Source organism: Crocodylus siamensis, chromosome 9, assembly GCF_052110815.1.
Source record: "Crocodylus siamensis isolate JL-2025a chromosome 9, ASM5211081v1, whole genome shotgun sequence".
NCBI classification, from domain to species: domain Eukaryota; kingdom Metazoa; phylum Chordata; order Crocodylia; family Crocodylidae; genus Crocodylus; species Crocodylus siamensis.
This window is the reverse complement of record NC_143403.1, coordinates 61,112,243-61,129,989: the sequence shown is the minus strand read 5'-3', so window position 1 is coordinate 61,129,989 and position 17,747 is coordinate 61,112,243. Positions and strand designations below refer to the sequence as shown.

General features: G+C 41.5%; 1 protein-coding gene and 1 long non-coding RNA gene across 2 annotated transcripts in view; one reads left to right on the top strand and one right to left on the bottom strand.

The window, feature by feature from the left end:
• Positions 1-17,497, bottom strand: part of DGCR8 (DGCR8 microprocessor complex subunit) — a 27,147-nt gene extending 9,650 nt beyond the window's left edge. The window contains exons 1-9 of the mRNA XM_090063278.1: positions 17,365-17,497; positions 11,724-12,731; positions 11,054-11,216; positions 10,410-10,552; positions 9,031-9,313; positions 7,430-7,627; positions 4,346-4,447; positions 3,549-3,647; positions 2,007-2,089 (exon numbers count right to left, since the gene is read on the bottom strand). Coding sequence (XP_089919404.1) covers positions 2,007-2,089; positions 3,549-3,647; positions 4,346-4,447; positions 7,430-7,627; positions 9,031-9,313; positions 10,410-10,552; positions 11,054-11,216; positions 11,724-12,446 — 1,794 coding nt within the window. The 5' untranslated portion in view covers positions 12,447-12,731; positions 17,365-17,497. The remainder of the gene's footprint in view (positions 1-2,006; positions 2,090-3,548; positions 3,648-4,345; positions 4,448-7,429; positions 7,628-9,030; positions 9,314-10,409; positions 10,553-11,053; positions 11,217-11,723; positions 12,732-17,364) is intronic.
• Positions 13,344-17,747, top strand: part of LOC149857747 (uncharacterized) — a 19,655-nt gene continuing 15,251 nt past the window's right edge. Inside the window, exon 1 of the long non-coding RNA XR_016444260.1 lies at positions 13,344-17,015. This is a non-coding gene — a long non-coding RNA (uncharacterized LOC149857747). The remainder of the gene's footprint in view (positions 17,016-17,747) is intronic.

Sequence of the window (17,747 nt, the reverse complement as noted above, 5' to 3'; positions counted from 1 at the left end):
CTTAGTACAAAGCATTTGGCATACATGTTGGTATTAGGAATCCTCATTTTTGACATTATTGTGCTGTCTTTTAGCAAGCAAAGAATCGTAGATAATTTCTTTACACGATTCAAACACAAAAGGCAAAGTCACTCATTCCTGTACCACAAAGATAGGGCTTCAGATAGGCCTTATTCTGTTATGTTCTTCATTCTCACACCAAAAAAAGGGCAGTTCCCTTTATTTACTAGAAGTTATTGAACAAAGACACAGTTGCCTTGTATAACAAAACAGGAATCTGTGCCCATCTTTGGGTTCTCTCCCATAATAAGCAGTTTCCCCGTGTTACTTTTTCAAAATGTAGAGCCATCCATTTCTCAATTTCTCTCTCTAGGGAGCTCTACAGGTTTAGATTTTCAGCGTGAAATCAAAACTGCTAAAACTGGCTGCTGATTTAACTTCCGGTCTTGGTTTGCAATCTGTTGGAGTAAAGGTTGTACAAGAGAGGCTAACACTAAATAATAAAAATACTATGGCAGTTTTTCATGGCTCAGTTTAGACTACTTGCATGCTAATTTGGATTTATTTTCTAAAATCACCAGAGCAGTCACTGATAGTACAGAATGAGGTCTCAAGACACAAGTACTTGAGACTTCATTCTGAAAAGATGAGGGACTCTCCCCTCCATAATTATGACAGGAAAAAAAAACCCCCAGAACATAACCATGTTTTGAGTCTAAGCAAAGCAGCTTTCCTGGACAAGAACTGGGTTTATGTAATTGTAGCATTTAAAAATCTGAAACTTTTCATGGCAACAGAGATGACCAGTCAAATGATCAGAGGTCAGGAAAACAGATCTTACGATGACAGGCTGAGAGCCATGGGACTCTTTAGCCTGGAAAAGCATAGGCTCAGGGGTGATCTGATGGCCACCTATAAGTTTATCAAGGGTGACCACCAGGATCTGGGGGAACCAGAGCGCCCCATGGGATGACGAGGTCGAATGGTCACAAACTCCTGCAAGACCGTTTCAGGCTGGACATAAGGAAGAATCTCTTTACTGTCCGAGCCCCCAAGGTCTGGAACAGTCTGCCAGCAGAGGTGGTTCAAGCACCTACATTGAACACCTTCAAGAGTAAATTGGATGCTTATCTTGCTGGGATCCTATGACCCCAGCTGACTTCCTGCCCTTTGGGCAAGGGGCTGGACTCGATCTCCCGAGGTCCCTTCCAGCCCTAATGTCTATGAAATCTGTGAAATCTATGAAATATTAAATGAGTGTACATAAATTCAGTATAGTCTCACAAAGTCAGCAGACAAATAACTCCAGTGTCTCTCTACTACTATGCAGCTTTGCTGGAAGCCATCAAGTGAAATTAACTATATTCAGAATTTCATGTCTTCTATTCGGAAGCTTGTGAACAACAGTAAAATTGCCTGGACTCGCGCCCAGCTTCAACTGTCAACTCAGGATCAGGGCAGAGGCAAGCAGTAAAAAAGTTATTCGTGGTGAAATAAAGACTTCTCAGAACAGATTAGGGCAGGGGAAATGTAGTGAACACACGCCTCCTTCTGTAGCAACCGGGAGACTTTGGAGGAAAGGAAAATTTGCGTCTTCCTTTCACCGAGTGAAGCAGTTGTTGGCGAATCTGAAAATGTATTAGCTTCTGGCTAGCAGGCAAACAAAAATATTTCTGCCCCGCCAAACAGGTGCCATGGACAGTAACACAATACAAATCCCAGCAAGCAATAGCTACGTGAGACTGGTCAAGGGTCTAGACTGTCTCCAGGATACTGAAGTTGCTAAGGCCACACCTTCATTCCTATCACTTTTAGCCTGTATGTGGCTGTATATAAATGTTTCAAACCTTCCTTTAAAATTTTTAAAAAGTGTTTCATCTGAACAGCAAAATGGTTATAATAGTTGTGTAGTGAGCATTTACTAGCCTTTCCAATTTTGGGAAAGGGTAATGCTTTTTAAAACTGGGACTTCTGATATCAGCACCTGGCTTCAGATCACTTCATACCTCAAGTTCTTCACTGTCTTTGGGCTTCTCCTCAGAGGTCTGTTTAACAAAGTCAGGAATGAGGATTTCCAGTGTAGCTCGGGCTGTGGGAAGGCGATTTAATTAAAAAAAAGTTACACATAGCATGCAGTGATTTTACAATGTTTAGGACAAGCAAGCTTCATGTTCTTCTAGGAATCCGATTCTCAAACAGTGCACTATTAGGTGAACTGCTTTCCACAGCAAAAATAGACACAGTCTGAACAGTGAATGTTATTTAGTAAACTATGCACTTAAACTTGCTCAAAAAAGTCAACCCTTAAAAGGACATTAATACCCATGAGTAACTGCTTCTCAAGAAGACCTATACGGAAAGACTGGATACAATTTTTCCCATGGCTAAAGTCCCATTTTCAAAAATGATACAAGCCCTGGGGAGCCTTAACCTTTTAAGTTCAAGTGTAGACCTAGTCTAACCATTGCTTAAGGATTTGCTAAATTTTACAACAGGAAGGAAGGAAGGGAGACTGATGTGAATCCTTCCCACAAAAACATGCTTTACTGGAAGCAGCAGCATGGTAATGCAACCTGGATCTGCAGCATCTGCACAGATTAGGCGCTTCAGCAGGACTTTCTGACACTTACCTTAAAGTCAACTTGAGATATTACAGGGATCAGCAACCCTCAGCATAAAAGTGCCACAGCATGGCAAGTGAGGCCATTTTCTTTGGCACACCACAGGTGGCCTGAACTCTGGGCAGCTGCCACTGGCTACAGAGTCCACAGTGCTTTCAGCAAGAGGCTGGGACGCTGCAAGCCTTGCTGGATGCCGCTAAGGCTCAGTGGCAGGCAGCACCTGCCCAGAGCCCGGGTCGGCTGCAGGCAGGAGGCTGCAAACAGCTGCACAGGGCTCCTCAGCCCCAGCACTGGCTCTGTGGCTGCCATGGCTGTGCACATGCCTCTCTGGGCACATGGCCAGGAAGGGGCCTGAGGCAGTGTACCCCCCAAACCATCTGCCTAGAGGCGCGCATACAGCCACTACCAGCACTAAAAAGAATGGCCCCCTGGCAGTTCTCCAGTCTCTGGCACACCAAGTCAAGACATGGGAGGAGCCTGGGGTATTTCTGGCACTCCAGGCAAGATACATTGCTGACCCCTGAGATATTACATTACATTATAGCTAATTATCCTTACACTATCCTTTTCTATATTTTCCATGTAATCTTATATTTGATTGAATCTTCTTTTATAGAAAAAGGCATTACATAACAGGTTATTAAAGATGAAATAAGTGACACTTTTGTTGCTGTCTGAAGTTTCCCTGCCGTTTCATATTCCAGCCATTTGCTTAGGATGAAGTTTTATTGTAAATAATTGAAGTATTTCCCAGAAATGACTGTTACCTGCTTCCACCAAAGAACCGTACACAAATCTGATTTATTCAATTTAAATGTGAAACATACTCATTGCTGCTAATAAGTTATTTTGCTGTCTCCAAACCAGAGATAAAAGGAGGCAAGCACAGATCTTCAACAGCTGGTATTCAGCAAGTATGTACATTACCAGCTTTATTCTTGGCAAGTTTTTTGCTGCTTGCAGTTCCTGCCCCGTAAGTCACGCCATCAATAATCACCGAGGCTCCAAAAGGCTCACTTGGGTTCTCTTAAAATGGGGGGGGGGGAAAAAAAAAAAAGAGAGAAGCTTTTTTCAAAAAACTCTAAAAGGTTTAAATATACAAAGCCACACATTAAAATATTTAATCAAGAATTTAAGAAAAATGGCCCATGCTTGGAGACGTATTTTCTTCATTTCAGTTTCAAGAGATCTAGAAACTGGTTTTCCTTTAAGAAAAGGAAACTACTTTTCACTCATTTATATGCAGCCATTTAGTTTTCATCAGCAGGAACATCCCACGTATCAAATCACCATCATTCTATCTTCCTTGCCACTGTCACAGGACTATGTTGAGAACACCTTTTTTTGAATTTCTGTCAGCATTCAGGCTTCAATCCCAGCTCATGTTTTGGCATCACCTATGCTAAGTTTTAACACAACAGCTTAATGCATCAAACCGGGATTTCTGAACAAGTCATAAAGCAAGACGTGCAATATAATTCCATTTTTAGTTAAATCACTTGGATATTGGCCATCACATCAAATATTTGTAGTACTTACCAAAATATGAATGCAAGTAATAAGATCATCACAGTGGGGTGAAAACAGGGAAGGCCTCGATTTCAACAGATGCGACACAAACAAAGCATTTAGTTGGCTGTGTGCATGCCACACTGCTTAAAGGATGAGTTTTCTCCCCATAATGCGTAACAGCATGTTAACATTACAAACTCATGCAAACTTACCACATTCAAAGAAGTTGTAAACAGGGCGAACCTTTAGGACTCGTTGCATATATTCATGCAGTATACAAACTTCAGACTTTCCATTAGGATTAATGACAAACTCTGTGAAAGATATTAAAAGTCAATCTTATACCTTTCATTAAAAAAAGAGAAATCCAAGAAGCGCAAGCTATAGAATAAAAATCATGAAATCACATCTTCACACTTAAAGTGAATGCTGCTTACCCATCAGACATGGAACACTATAATACCAGGGTCCATTTTTCAAAGCTATTACACCAACATGAAGCAGCAAAATAAAAGGCAAGTATGATCTTAGGATACATCAGGTGAGATACTTCCAGCAAAGAAATCAGTATTACTGCCATAGTACCAGGTACCGGGGAGACCTCATCTAGAATTCAGTAGAAATTTCTGGTCACCCATGTTCAAGACAAAAGAACTGAAACTGTGCAAAGAAGGCATACTATTAGGACGATCAGAGGAATAGAAAGCTGATTTTGTAAGAGGAACCAAAAATGATCTTGAGGTGTTTATCCCTAATGTGGCCAACCCATGACAAGCACAGGGCAGGTGGCACAAAAAGCCCCCATGCATTGCACGTGGCAGATTAGGAAGTGGACAGGCAACACGGAAGCAGATGGGACAGGAAGCAGAGCAGCAGACTGGACAGGGGAAAAGGGGTGGGAGAAATTAAAAATCAGTGGCACTTTGGGAGGGTGGAAAGCTATTTGTGGCACACCTGCCAAAAAAGGTTAGCCCCTTACTGGTTTAGCCTAAGGAAATAAAAGAAAGCAAAAAGGGGAAACAAAAATCACTGTTAATATATATCAGGGGCACAACACAAAACAGAAGAAGGAGTTATTTAAGCTAATGGACAATGCAAGCACAAGAACAAGTGCTTATAAAAAACTGGCTACAAATATATTTAGTCCAAAAGTTAGATGGAAAGTCCCAACTGTGACAGCAATCAAGTTCTAGAATAGTTATGCAACTGGAGATATGGAACAGAAAAATGGAGCTCAATAATTTTATGACAGATTATATGACATGGTCCCTACAAACAGCTTTATCACGGTACAGGTAATTATTCATTTTTCTCCCACCATAGGGAAGTGTACATTCCCCATGCAAAGAGAGGGCAGGAAGCAGGGCACAATTGCTTCAGCACCTCAAAGTGAACCTCCCTCCGGCAACACAAAAAAAAAAAAAAAAAAAAAAAAAAAAAAACACCTTTTCACCCCAGACATGCTACACCTTAGCACTCCTCCCTGTTCCACGCTCCATGTTACGCCTGGCAGATTTCAAAAGGGGGAGAAAAAGAACAAGCCATATTTCAGAGAAACTTGCCTCAAGATCTGACAGGCCCAACAGAAGGGCTGTGCTACATTTGCACGACCAGAATCAAAGTATTTCTTCACGCAGGAGAAAAACTCAAATTTGCTAAGTAGAGAAGTCAGAGAACTTAAATCGTAATACCCCTGAACTCCCCACCACCCCCCAAATCAAAAAAAAAAAAAATTTTGGGTTTTTTCTTTAGTCTAGCCAAAATAGGATGTAAACGAGCCATTTCATTTTTACCCACTGAAGCAAATAGGTTGGTTAATGTTATCACCATGAAAGTAATGTTTGTTTCAACTATCCTAGTATTTCATTAAAAAGTTGATCAAAAAAAAAAAATATTGTATGCTAGATCAAAGTTCAGATCAAGGGCAAAGGGCCATGTGGAAGAGCAAGAGTTTCAAGATGCATTTTTGGAACTATTTCTTCTGATAAACAAAAGATTATTAAAATATGGCATTAACTGAATACAAAACAGGTCAGAAGTCAAATTCAAAGCCTTTGGGCTTTACATGTGCCAGGGGAGGGAGCATTAAAAATCGAGTCTGCTCCGACATGCTGCAATTGCAGCATGTCAGAGCAGACATCCTGTACATCTACAGGTACCTTACAGCAAAAGATGGAAATACCCACCCTTAAGGAAATCTGGTTTAACTTTTCATGGAAGAAGTCATATGTAGGAAAAAAGAACTTGTGTAAAAGGGTTACTTCAAGATGCCCAATTAATTTCCTCAGTAACATAAGAAAAAAAAAACACTTTAGTACCTAAACCCACAGCAAATCAGCATAAATGTTACAATGTCCCATAGTGCAATCTGAAGTCACTGGAGATTTTGCATGCATGCATGATGATAATAATTTTTAGTTTGGCAAACCCCTGTTTCTCATATCAAAGGAATTAAGTGTTCTTTTATGCTGTTCATGCTAGTATTTACGTTTCTAACAAGACCAACTGAACTGTTCTTTAGAATTTTCTATGCAGTAAAACAAACTGAAATTTGCAAAATAAGTATTACACCCAATAGGCCTCTCAGCCTAGAATTGTGGAAAAAAATTGGTTGCTTGCAGACATTAAAAAAACCCTGGCGCTTCACTTTAAACTCAGCACGCTCCCATGCTGAGCCCAGCACATAACCAGAACAGGCTGCGCATTACCTGGATCTGGCTCACCTAAGGTCTGTATAGATAGGAAGTTTTTAGTGGGCCGTTTTACCCAATAGCCAATTGCATCAACTATTGGATAAAAGCACCAAAAAGCCCTGCTGAAATGTCCAGCCTATGCAAACCCCTGTTGAGCTGGGTCAAACTAATGTGCTGCTACGTCTTGTAAAGCCCTTCCCACCACATTGTCTGCATGCAGTCATTAACTAGCAAAAAAAGATGGAGATCAGAAAGAATTCCAGTTAAAAAAAAAAATCTCTGCCATGAACCAATTCAGTATAGGAGCTTGCAAGACAGACATTAAAAAAAAAAAAAAAAACCCAAAAAAAACCAAAAAACCAATTCTTCACCATCTAAGGAGAACATGCACTTCATTACACTTTTTCATAAATACCCATTTTAAACTCTTTTTCTGATTACCATGTAAACATGAAGTGAACAAATAGAACCAAGAGCATAAAATCCAAGACTTCCTACAATCAGACCGATAAAGCCTATATAGAAATCTACTTGCTACAAGTTCTCACTAGCAAGTTTAAACTACAAACAGGTCCTTTATATGTTTGAGTAGATGAAACTAACCTTTCTTTGTAGGCGCATCTTGCACAGACAAGGTAATGAGCTTCTGATTAGCTGGCAAAATAGGACGCTCAGACTCTGCCTGCTTCCGCTTCATTTCACGATTGAACTGCCTTCTCTCAGCCCAGGTTCGAAATTTTTTAACTGTAACTTGTTCAAAATCAAAACGCTTTTCAAGGTACTGTCTAAAATCCTCAAGGTCTAGGAAAAAAAATATTCAAATAACCTTATTAGTGATGCAAGGGAGTTACCTATGGCCTTGCAATGGCATGACTAACAAAACAAGCAGTACATAATTCATATATTTCACTCATTAGAAGAGCAACAATTCTTCTCTCAAAAAAAGGACAAATCCTCCCCCCCATACCATAACACCCATTTTATTTATTTCCCCCACTTAATGCAGTTCTGTTAGTCCCCACAGAAAAGAGGCAGAAATGGCAGCAACTGCATAGAGTTTAAGATGCTAATTTTAACCTTTAAAATATTAAAGGGTTAAGGCAAAAGAAAAAGTTAAGGTCTAGTCTCTCCTACATGAAATAGTTGCAGACATAATGAGTAGGAAACAAGAGTTCACATCCCTGCCAGATTTAATAAGAGAGTAAGAGAAAATTGCTGGCAGAGCATATCCCTATGAGGAATTTTATGAAATGTACTTCCCCCAGAAATATACTGTCCTAACATGGTCTGCAAGATCCTAAATTTCTTTTTTAGCTTAGTCTTTTAGGGGAAAAATAGACTGCACAAAAGGTAGTAAAGGGCTAATCATCATAAGAAGCATAATGGTAACTTATCAGTCAAATCTTTAGACACACACAGTCTTATATTTTAAACAGATATATACCTGAAGATAAAGATAGGGTATAAATTTAAAGCAAATACCAGCCATTGAACTATGCCAGTATGTTGAGAGCATGGCTAGCTATTCCATGCATGTCATTAAGTGATGGACTCATGAAGCTTGATTGGAAGCCTGGTAGGGAGGACAGGCTGTTCTATACAGTTTATGGACCAAAACTGTTCACGGGTACTGGTATACTTTAAAACAAAACAGAAAAATCAAAACCACTACAACAAACCCCAACATAAATACAGCAATACTGGTATAAGCTTATATTCCCTCTGCCTGACTGAAATGTGTGCAAAGCAGCTAACCAATCTAAGCCTGGTTTAAGTGACCACATTTGTGATAGTTTTTGTACTGATTTAAATTGTGTGTAGACGAGCCTTCAAAAATACAGACAGGAAAATATATGCTTTACAAGAAGGTAAGCCAAGATACTTTTTTTTTTAAACTGACTGTGTACTTTAAGTCTCCTTCAATCAGTTCTTAAAAGCAGAAGAACAAGAAAAAGTTTACAATAATTCTCACATTTCATAGACAGCAAAAAATTGCTTATTGGCCCTTAGAATCCTCAACAAAAAAAAATACCCCACAATTTTTACCTGCTCCTTTTCACCTGAGAATCAAAACTGCCTTTCCAAAAAACCGGGCATGTATCTGCCCATTTTGAAGCTAACCAAGTTCTACCCTTTATTCTACGTCAGTTCCTTAAGGTGAAGCAGTGAATCAACTAGTCAAAAGTACCGCATTCTGCACTTACCTACAGATTCATCTTTGCACACTTCAACTTTGGCCTTGACCTGTCCTAAGGCTCCTTGTGCTGCATCTCCACTTGATGGGTCCTTGTCATCTAAAGACCCAGAATCAGCCGCAGTGGAGTCTGGTTCTTCTGCTTGACAGTCCAGTTCTGAAGCTTTGTCCACATGCTTTATAGGCGATACTTCTCCATTTGGGGTTATGTCATTGTTTTGTTCCCTTTCCTCATTTTCCTTCATTTTTTTGTAATGCAAACAGGGAATGCTACTCAAGGGAGGATCATGTTTCTATAAGTATAAATATCAGAATTTTAAAAGTTGGGCGCCACAGAATTCCAATAGAAAGATATGGTTAGTTTTAAGGTGAGCTATGAATAGTTTTAATATTGTTTTTCACCCCACCCCTTTCTTCTTTTCCCCAGATAGCTTTGAAAGCCTTATTTATTTATTTATTTTTAAGCTCCTCTCACTCTCACCCTCCAAAGCACGAGAAATATACAGCAATAGAAAGTAGAAGGCAGGAAAAAAAACAAAAACAAAAAAAACAAAAAAAAACACAACAACAACAAAAAAGCACCTGCAACATTCTGTCAAACATATTTTCTGCTTTCCACCCCCCCAGTTACAGCAGTCTTTTTCCATTCAGGGTCTTACAGTGTGCCCCATTACTATGATTATCCAAACCCCTTATTAACATTAGTCAAAGCTGGACCTTTTGAAAACCTAACAAGATTCCTTCCACTGAAAGCCCTGATTTTGGAGAGGGACCACTAAGAGTTTAGATTGAGAAATCAAGGTTTTATTAAATAAAAATACCTATTTATAAAAACCACTCATGTAATTTAGTGAAACCCCTTTGTTTGGATGTAAGGAAGCAGTGTTAAAGGCAAATACAGATTCTGTGCCGTTCCATTGTAACCCATACATCTTCTGCTGTAGATCATGGGTAGCATATTTAATTTTGGAAATCCAGCCCTTAAATCCTAAGTATCATTTAACCCTCTTACAAGAATGAACTCAATAAATCAGTTAGATTGAACTCTGCAGCACTGAAAAGAAATTCTACAGCTTTATGCTACAACAAAGAAACTGCAAAGTAAGATTGACTAACTCCAAATTTAGTAAGGTAGGAGAGCAACACCCTAGGGTTAAGGCACCACATTTGAAATAGGCTTATTAGGAATAGCAAGAAGGAACTTAGATGGCCTTATAAACTTTGAAGAGCAAAGAGCCTTAACTACAAGATTTGAGAACAAAAATTACCTTGAATATAGTTCTAGGACTATTTTGACTATTCAAAAAAAACCCCCAAAAAACATTAATTTCAAATAATCTTAAATAACTGAGTAATATTAAATTTATAATAAATAATTCAGATCTCTACCCGTATGCTTCCTGTTCCCAAGAAATAAGGTCTGGACCAGGTAACAACTCTGGATTCTCTATGCAGATATACAGGAATGCCCGAGTTATGGAATGTCATGATCCATCCATCAGGCAATGGCTCTGTTGGAGGGCGGCCTCGACCTTTAAAAAAAAAAAAAAAAAAAAAGAGAAAAGGCACATACTTACATAGACCCTTCCCCATTCTTGAGTATAATCAGATTTTTTTAAATTAATTTCTGATTGCACCTCAGAAGATTCTTCCACTTAGAAACTGAAAAACATTGTATAACAAGACTAAGAAACTCTACACACAATTTTGCTTTACAGAGTATTCCATTTATTTCACACTTAAATTAAACTTTAAGAGAAAGGTACACCCCCAAATTCAGTGATTTGTGATGAACTATGGGTCCAAGTGACATTATTATAAATGTGAGTTTAATCCTTTCTTACTTTAAATGCCAAAAAGACTGCTGTTTTTGATTTTCAAGCAAGGTCTAAAAACTGGCTATGGGATGGAATTGTAATAAAATTGTTATTATTGTAAAATGTACATGCATTTTTACATTGACTTACCCAGAACTCCCTCCCACCCTACCCCCACAATAAAAAGGTATAAATATTTAAGTGAAAGTAATTTACTTTTAAGCACGGTTTTTATTTTGGTCATCATCGGCTGCACACTTGTCTCTCCATCAGACTGGTGGTCACTTTCACCTCCATATTTCTCATTTTCTACTCTCCTCTTTTTGGGTGCTTGAAGACCCTCTTCCAGCAGAGCATCCACATCGTTATCAAAATCATCCTAAAAGAGACATGGTCAGATACCATGCTCCTATAGGTACTACCCATCCCCCACCTTCCCCTGTCAAAGAAAATGGTAACATTTGGGAATATGCATGTCCACTCATAGACAAATTAGAGAAACCAAACACTCCCAGTAAGGAAACTGAAAAATAAGAAAGTAAGTTTCCTACACAGTCACTGGATTAGTAACTGCTGTTTTCATGACAAACCGAAAGAAATCTACATATACCAGCAGCCCTTTACAGGTCTATTATGATTGCATATCATAAGTCTGGCCCCCACAAAGCAATTTCTGAAGTCTTCTTTACAGGATTCAAAATGTTTAATCATCAAAATAACTTGAGTTATGCTCCCAAGATATCATGTGTAACGGACAAAAGTCAATGGGTTGGTCTTGGGGATTTTTGCATTTGTGTCTTCAACAGTGCACAGTTAAGACAGGCAGTGTTGGGAAGAATCTCTGCACAAGTTTTTCTAACCATCTGAAAAAAAAATATTTACATACCTCATAGGAGTAATTCATCGTTTCTTCATCCACTTTATCTCTTTGAACGATTGCTTTAGATGTGAACCCTCCTCCTTCTTCATCTATTTCCATCAAATTGTCAGTAAAATCTTCTAAGTCATCCAGAACTGCATATTCCACTCTCTTTTCCTGATCAATATCATTTTCATCATCTTTTTTGTCATCATTTTCACCCCCTACCCCTGCTGTTTTACCATTATTACCACCAAAAGGACAAGCATGCACATCCCCATTGACATTATTAACACTCATATCTGTATCTGCTTTATAATCTTGCTCAGCTCCAGTGTACAGAACTTTCCTGTCTTTGCTTCTGCAGCTTTCTGTAAAGCTAACACTAATCTTTACATCTTTAAGTAACTTAAGATCAGGGGTGAACTTCCGACCTGAAGGTGCATGACGAGCAGTTCTTGGGCTTTGGTCACTATTGCTAGGATCTATTATAAGACGACTTTTGTAGCAGGCAGATCCCTTTGTGAGAAGCTGTGTTCTGCAGATACTGTGCGCGTCCCCAGCAGGGGTATCTGACTGTCCATCACCACCAGAGCCAACGTCCATTACCTCTGCGTCACTGGACGTTTGCAGGGGAGGTGGTGGAGGCTGTTCATTAGGCGGCAAAGGTGGGGGACAAGTCTGGTTCTCCACATTCATTTCTCCTGCAGGTTCTTTAGGGAGGGGAGGTGCATTTTCATATTTCTCCATATTTAAAACTGTAAAACTACTGCTTTAAAAAACAAGACTTTAAATAAATGTATATAATCTCTATTCCTGACATGCACAAGTCCATCAAGACAGGCTTATGTTCTATTCAATATGCAACACTGATGATTCAGTTAAGCTGACTACATTGTTCTTTTCATTAATGTAGACAGCTTTCAGAATCACTGTCTCAATTATTGGAAATCACAATGCATTCAGCTTAAATAGCTGAAGACTAAGTAGACAGCATCTTCACTGGACAAGGTGGTCTCCTTTTCTTCTTTCAACCTACAAAAAGAAAAAGGTATTTGTCACAGAAAAGCCCGAAAAGCCAAGTGTCCCATCCATCAGAGGTAACAAAGTCTTTTCAAGGTTTTGGAAAGGACACATTTCTATGTGAAGCCCCAACCAACTGTAATATTCTTACCATCATGGAGAGAAATTTTTTTCTACCACAGCAGAAGTATCTTTTTATTTTGAATTATGCCCAAATACAGTGACTTTCACTAATGCTTTGTGCATCAACTTAACTCCAGTAACACCACTTGGCAACTATCAGTATATGCTCATTGCTTTTAAATGGAGAGACAAAAACAGGTTGGTTAGTTGTTTTAAATCTCCTAACCTAAAGGATTAACGCTACCCTGTTTTCATGTTCTACATTAGGTTGCAGTGTAAAAGCAGGTCTTAACAGGTACACTAGATCAGTAGTTCAAAACCTTTTTCCTACTGGATCCCATTTGCAAATGTTCATGACCTGTCCCAACTCCGCCCCACCCCTCACACCCTCCCCAACCCTGCTGGTGCATGACCTACAGTCCCCACTTCCCTCTTGCCCCCGCCCCAGGCCACTCCCGACCCACCACCCCTGCACCCCCAGCCCTGCCAGTGCCCCTCATTCCTGACCCTACACTCCCTGCCCCCACACCTCCCAGCTCTGCCAGAGAGGCCCCCAGCTGCCCCTGTCCTGAAGCCCGAGTGCAGTGGCTGCGGCAGCTCTGGCTCATGTCAGTGGCAGAGAAGCGAGCTGAAGGGAGGACGGGAGGACTGTGGCAGCCCCCACTGTGGGCTGGCAGCCTGGTCACAACCTATTCTGCACCCTGAGCATTGTCTCCCGGCTGCCCCATCCCCACGAGCACTCAGCCCAGCTTGCAGCTCTCCCCCACCTCCTTTCCCCAGCCACTCTGCCCTGCTGCAGTCTTGGCGCTTTCCTGGGGTCAGCATTTCTCAACCTGCGGCTTGCAAACCTCCAAAATCTTCTTGTAATCCACTTTTGGATTGGGATTCATGGGTTAAGAAACACTGTACTAGATTATTCTCTTCAGAATTAAATTCATTATAATCTTCAGGTGGGCAGACTAACAGCATGAACTTATTTGTCAGGTAACAGTAGCAAAAAAATTACCAACTACTAGAAAAATCAAGAGATATTTCTTAAAGGGGGAGGGAATGCTAGCAAGTGTGATGATATACCCATTATTGGCATAAATCTCTTGAATTTCTTACATATGGCAGACATAAAATCTATATCTATTGTTAAACTGGAGTCTTGCGATCATTGTTATTATTTTGAACAGCATCCACAAATTGAAGTTTTACGCCATGTAACATTAGAACTGTTACATCAAGTATACCCACTATTATTGTGTTTCCTGTACAATTCTGATTGTTTTTAACATTATATTTTAATTGGCTGTGCAGGACCATGAGCACCCAGCAAAGAGATGAGTACACTCTTTCTTACCTGGTAATTTTGGTCTCTCCAAGTCCCTCTGTGCCACCCCAAACTGAGTGCAAGTCCTCCTACCAGTAGGGAATAAAGCAGTGTTACTCTGCTTAAGAGGGAGTTGGGCTGGATGAATTTGCTCCATTCAAAAAAGTTTCCAGGCAGTAAAGAAATTCTACCCATTCCAGAAGAATAAAACTTAGTTCCTAAAGCCATCCCTCAACATTTGGCGAAAAGAGGGCAAGATGTCTGGGCTGTCATAAGGAGACTTAGAGAAACCAATCAGAATTTTCTAACGTGCCTTGTATGGACTTCAACAGCAGTACCCACAAACAGATAGTTAAAACATTTACAACACATCGATCCTATCCATCCATCTGATGATCGATGAAAAAATTGTAAGACATGTAGGAAACAAACCTTGTGTAACTTTTCAGCTAAACCACAAATGTGACTTAATTAATGGAAACTGAAATATACAGCATCAGAATGAAGCCCTATGAGACACACAAAGCAAAAAAAAATTCTATTACCTGTTCTAAAATAACCCCATCTTCTCTGGATGGGAAGATATTTTGCTTCTGGAGAGAGGAACAACTGTTGCTTGGCCCCTCAAGGAGCTTCTAAGTGTTTACCTATCCCATCACAAAAGACACTACTAGGTGACCCAACTCCCTATTTTTTCAACAAAAAGCTTGTACATGACAAGAAACTCTACACGTTTGAAGTTCTGTAGAATACAGCTTTTCTGAAAACCCCTTTCTTGTCCAATAAGGGCCAGAATGAAAAACAGACCGAATCAGTGGCACCCAACCTTTCTTCCAAGAGAACAATTCTTGCAGAGAAAGAGGAAGTTTTTGTCTGTCACCCTCCAGATTCCACAAAGATCCCCAACTGGTAACCTTACTTCTTTCCCCAGCAGGACCATACTAACCAAATCTACATAAAAGGTGATTAAAGGTCACTGGAAAACACTACGGAACTGTTGTCAGATGGAAGCAAAGCACATTGGACACGCGGATTAATAAACAGAAGCTATTTTTAATGAACTGGAAAGAATGTGAGTATGTAGCTAGGTGTTCTGTCGATCACCAAGATGCAGAATTTTGCTGAATGAACTGAATGAGACTGCCACACCTCCCTCTGGAAGGGCAGCATTCAGGAAAAGGAATTCACTCTCGCTACAGGAAAACATGATAGAACATTAGTTAGAAATACAGCAAGGGCTTCACAATACACAAGGCTTTTAACTTAAGTTCACCTTCTTTTGCAGCACATCCTCTGAAGAAGAGAGATTCAGGTCACCATATAAAGGCAAAATAAAATATTTGTCACCCAAATAAGCTATGGGTTACACCACGTAGGGGTCCTATCAAAAGCAACACTCTGGATAATCTCTACCAAGAGAATAATTGGGGGTAAGAGGAGAGAAAAATGTCTTATCCTGAAAACAATCAGATAAGGTAAAACAGAAACTGGAGGACAGGGCCATCTCTTCTGAAGACTGTAGAAAGGAACAGAAACCCCCAAATCAGACTGTCATGTGCAATTTACCTGAGCCCTGAAGAGAATCCCTTCATAAAAGAGTAGGTGAACAGCAGTTGCACAACCAAATTCAACAGATGAATGACACAGCTACAAAAACATCCACCAGGCTACAGCAAAGCTAGTTGTGTGCACAAGCAGGTTTTAATCCATAAAAAGGCATTACTGTATCGAATAACTCCTTTTCAGGTCCTTTTCAGTCTTCACTGGTATCTGCACCACAACACCGAAATAACCACAGTAGGCACCTATAGCATGACCTGCGCTTTCTGGTCCATTTAGTCTTTATGGTGTGAAACCCAGTCAACTGAAATAATCTAACAAACAAACAGCACCCGCTGACATTTTGAAGCTACTAGGACTCAGGAGAACCGGATCACAGTTTTCCTTCAGAGCTATAGACAGTCTAACTTCAGAAAATAAGTTCCTTGTTTGAAACTGCCCTAAATATACAGGCAGCTAAAAACAATTTCAACCCTGTCTCATAATTATTCAGATCAGGGTTCTACTGGACCTTTATCTCTTGCTTCAGAAAGCTACCTTTTAAAATAAAACTTCAGACTGCTTTGCAATCAATCTTAAAAAGGGAAAAAACACCCAAAACAACCCCACAGTACAAATCTTACAGACTACATGCCTTCCACAACACATTCCTCATTCTCCGCTATCTTCATGTCCTCCCCATCAGCCATGTCTACTTGAAGACACCGTCCTACAGAGACACGTACCCAAAGCAATTACCAAGGGGAGGATGACAAAAATCACGAAACGCCAAGTTGCTGGGACGTCTCTAAAAATGTAAGAAACCCGACCACAAAGAATGCGAGTTGGAGCCAAAAGACCACGGCCCCACTTCACAGGAAGAGAGTGAAATAAAACTTTTAAAAAATGAAAGACTGTACTCCATTTTGTGGGTCTAATAAAAGGTATCATCTCTACTACAAGTCCCAACTGCCTTTTCCTCAAGACCAAGACAGCTACAACCAGGATACCTGCACACTCCAGACTTGGCCGAGAGAAATAGATGAAAACAGAAAATATGCTTTTCAACCCCTCCAAAACAAATCTAGGTTTGTAGCTGGATACACACGTCTAGCGGTCGGAGGCAGAACCAGAGCAGACCCCCGGCCACCCCTTCGGGAAAGGACGATCCTCACAGCGTTGCCCGTTCCCGTCTCCACCCCAGGTTAGCAGGACCCGCGCCCGCTGCTCGCACTGGCAAAAAGGGGCCATAGAGCACATGTCCATGACGTCATCACGCTGCGACAGAAGCCGGGCGGCAAAGGCCGTTATTGGACCAGGTACGAGACTCGCTCGTTTTCCAGCGGGGATGGAGGGCTCCGAGGGGTGACAGGGGGAAAGAAAGCGGGGAGACAACCGGGGACAACACAACTGGGGGCGGATCCGGTGAAAAATCCTGTTAGCCCCACGGTTGGGGCAGCAGGGAAGTCCGCTCCATGCAGTGAAATGGGAGAAGTTTCCGGAGGAGGGAGGGCGGATCTGGAGGGGCCTACGCGACCACAGCCCGGAGGGAAGCGGGAGCCGGGCCCGGGCGAGGAGGGGACTGCAGGGCGGAGCACACGGGCCCACGCCCCGCACTGCCCTGGGGGTGTATCGGGCAGGCCGCTCGCTTACGCTCGGCGCACCCACCTGGGCCATCCCCGGGCCGAGGGGCAGGGAGCGCGGCCGCCACCGCCGCCGCTGGCTCCTCACGGGAACCGCCTCCCCTAGGCCGCCGCTGCCGCCGCCATCTTTAAACGCCTGCTCCGAGCGGCTCCTGCTGCCGCGGGCGGGACTCACCGCATGCGGAGCCAATGGCGGCGCCGCTCGCGCCTGTCAGTCATCTCCCGCTTTACGCGCAATGGGCCCATTCGTGGGCAAAGCCAGCCAATAAGGCGCCGGGCGGGATACGCCCTGAGGGAATGGGCCAATGGAAGGAGGGCGGAGGCGGGACAGCTTCGTAGTGCTCAGGGGCCAGGGGCGGCGGCTTCCAGGGCCTGCTGCTGCGTGCAGGCGGGGAGAAGCCCGGGGGC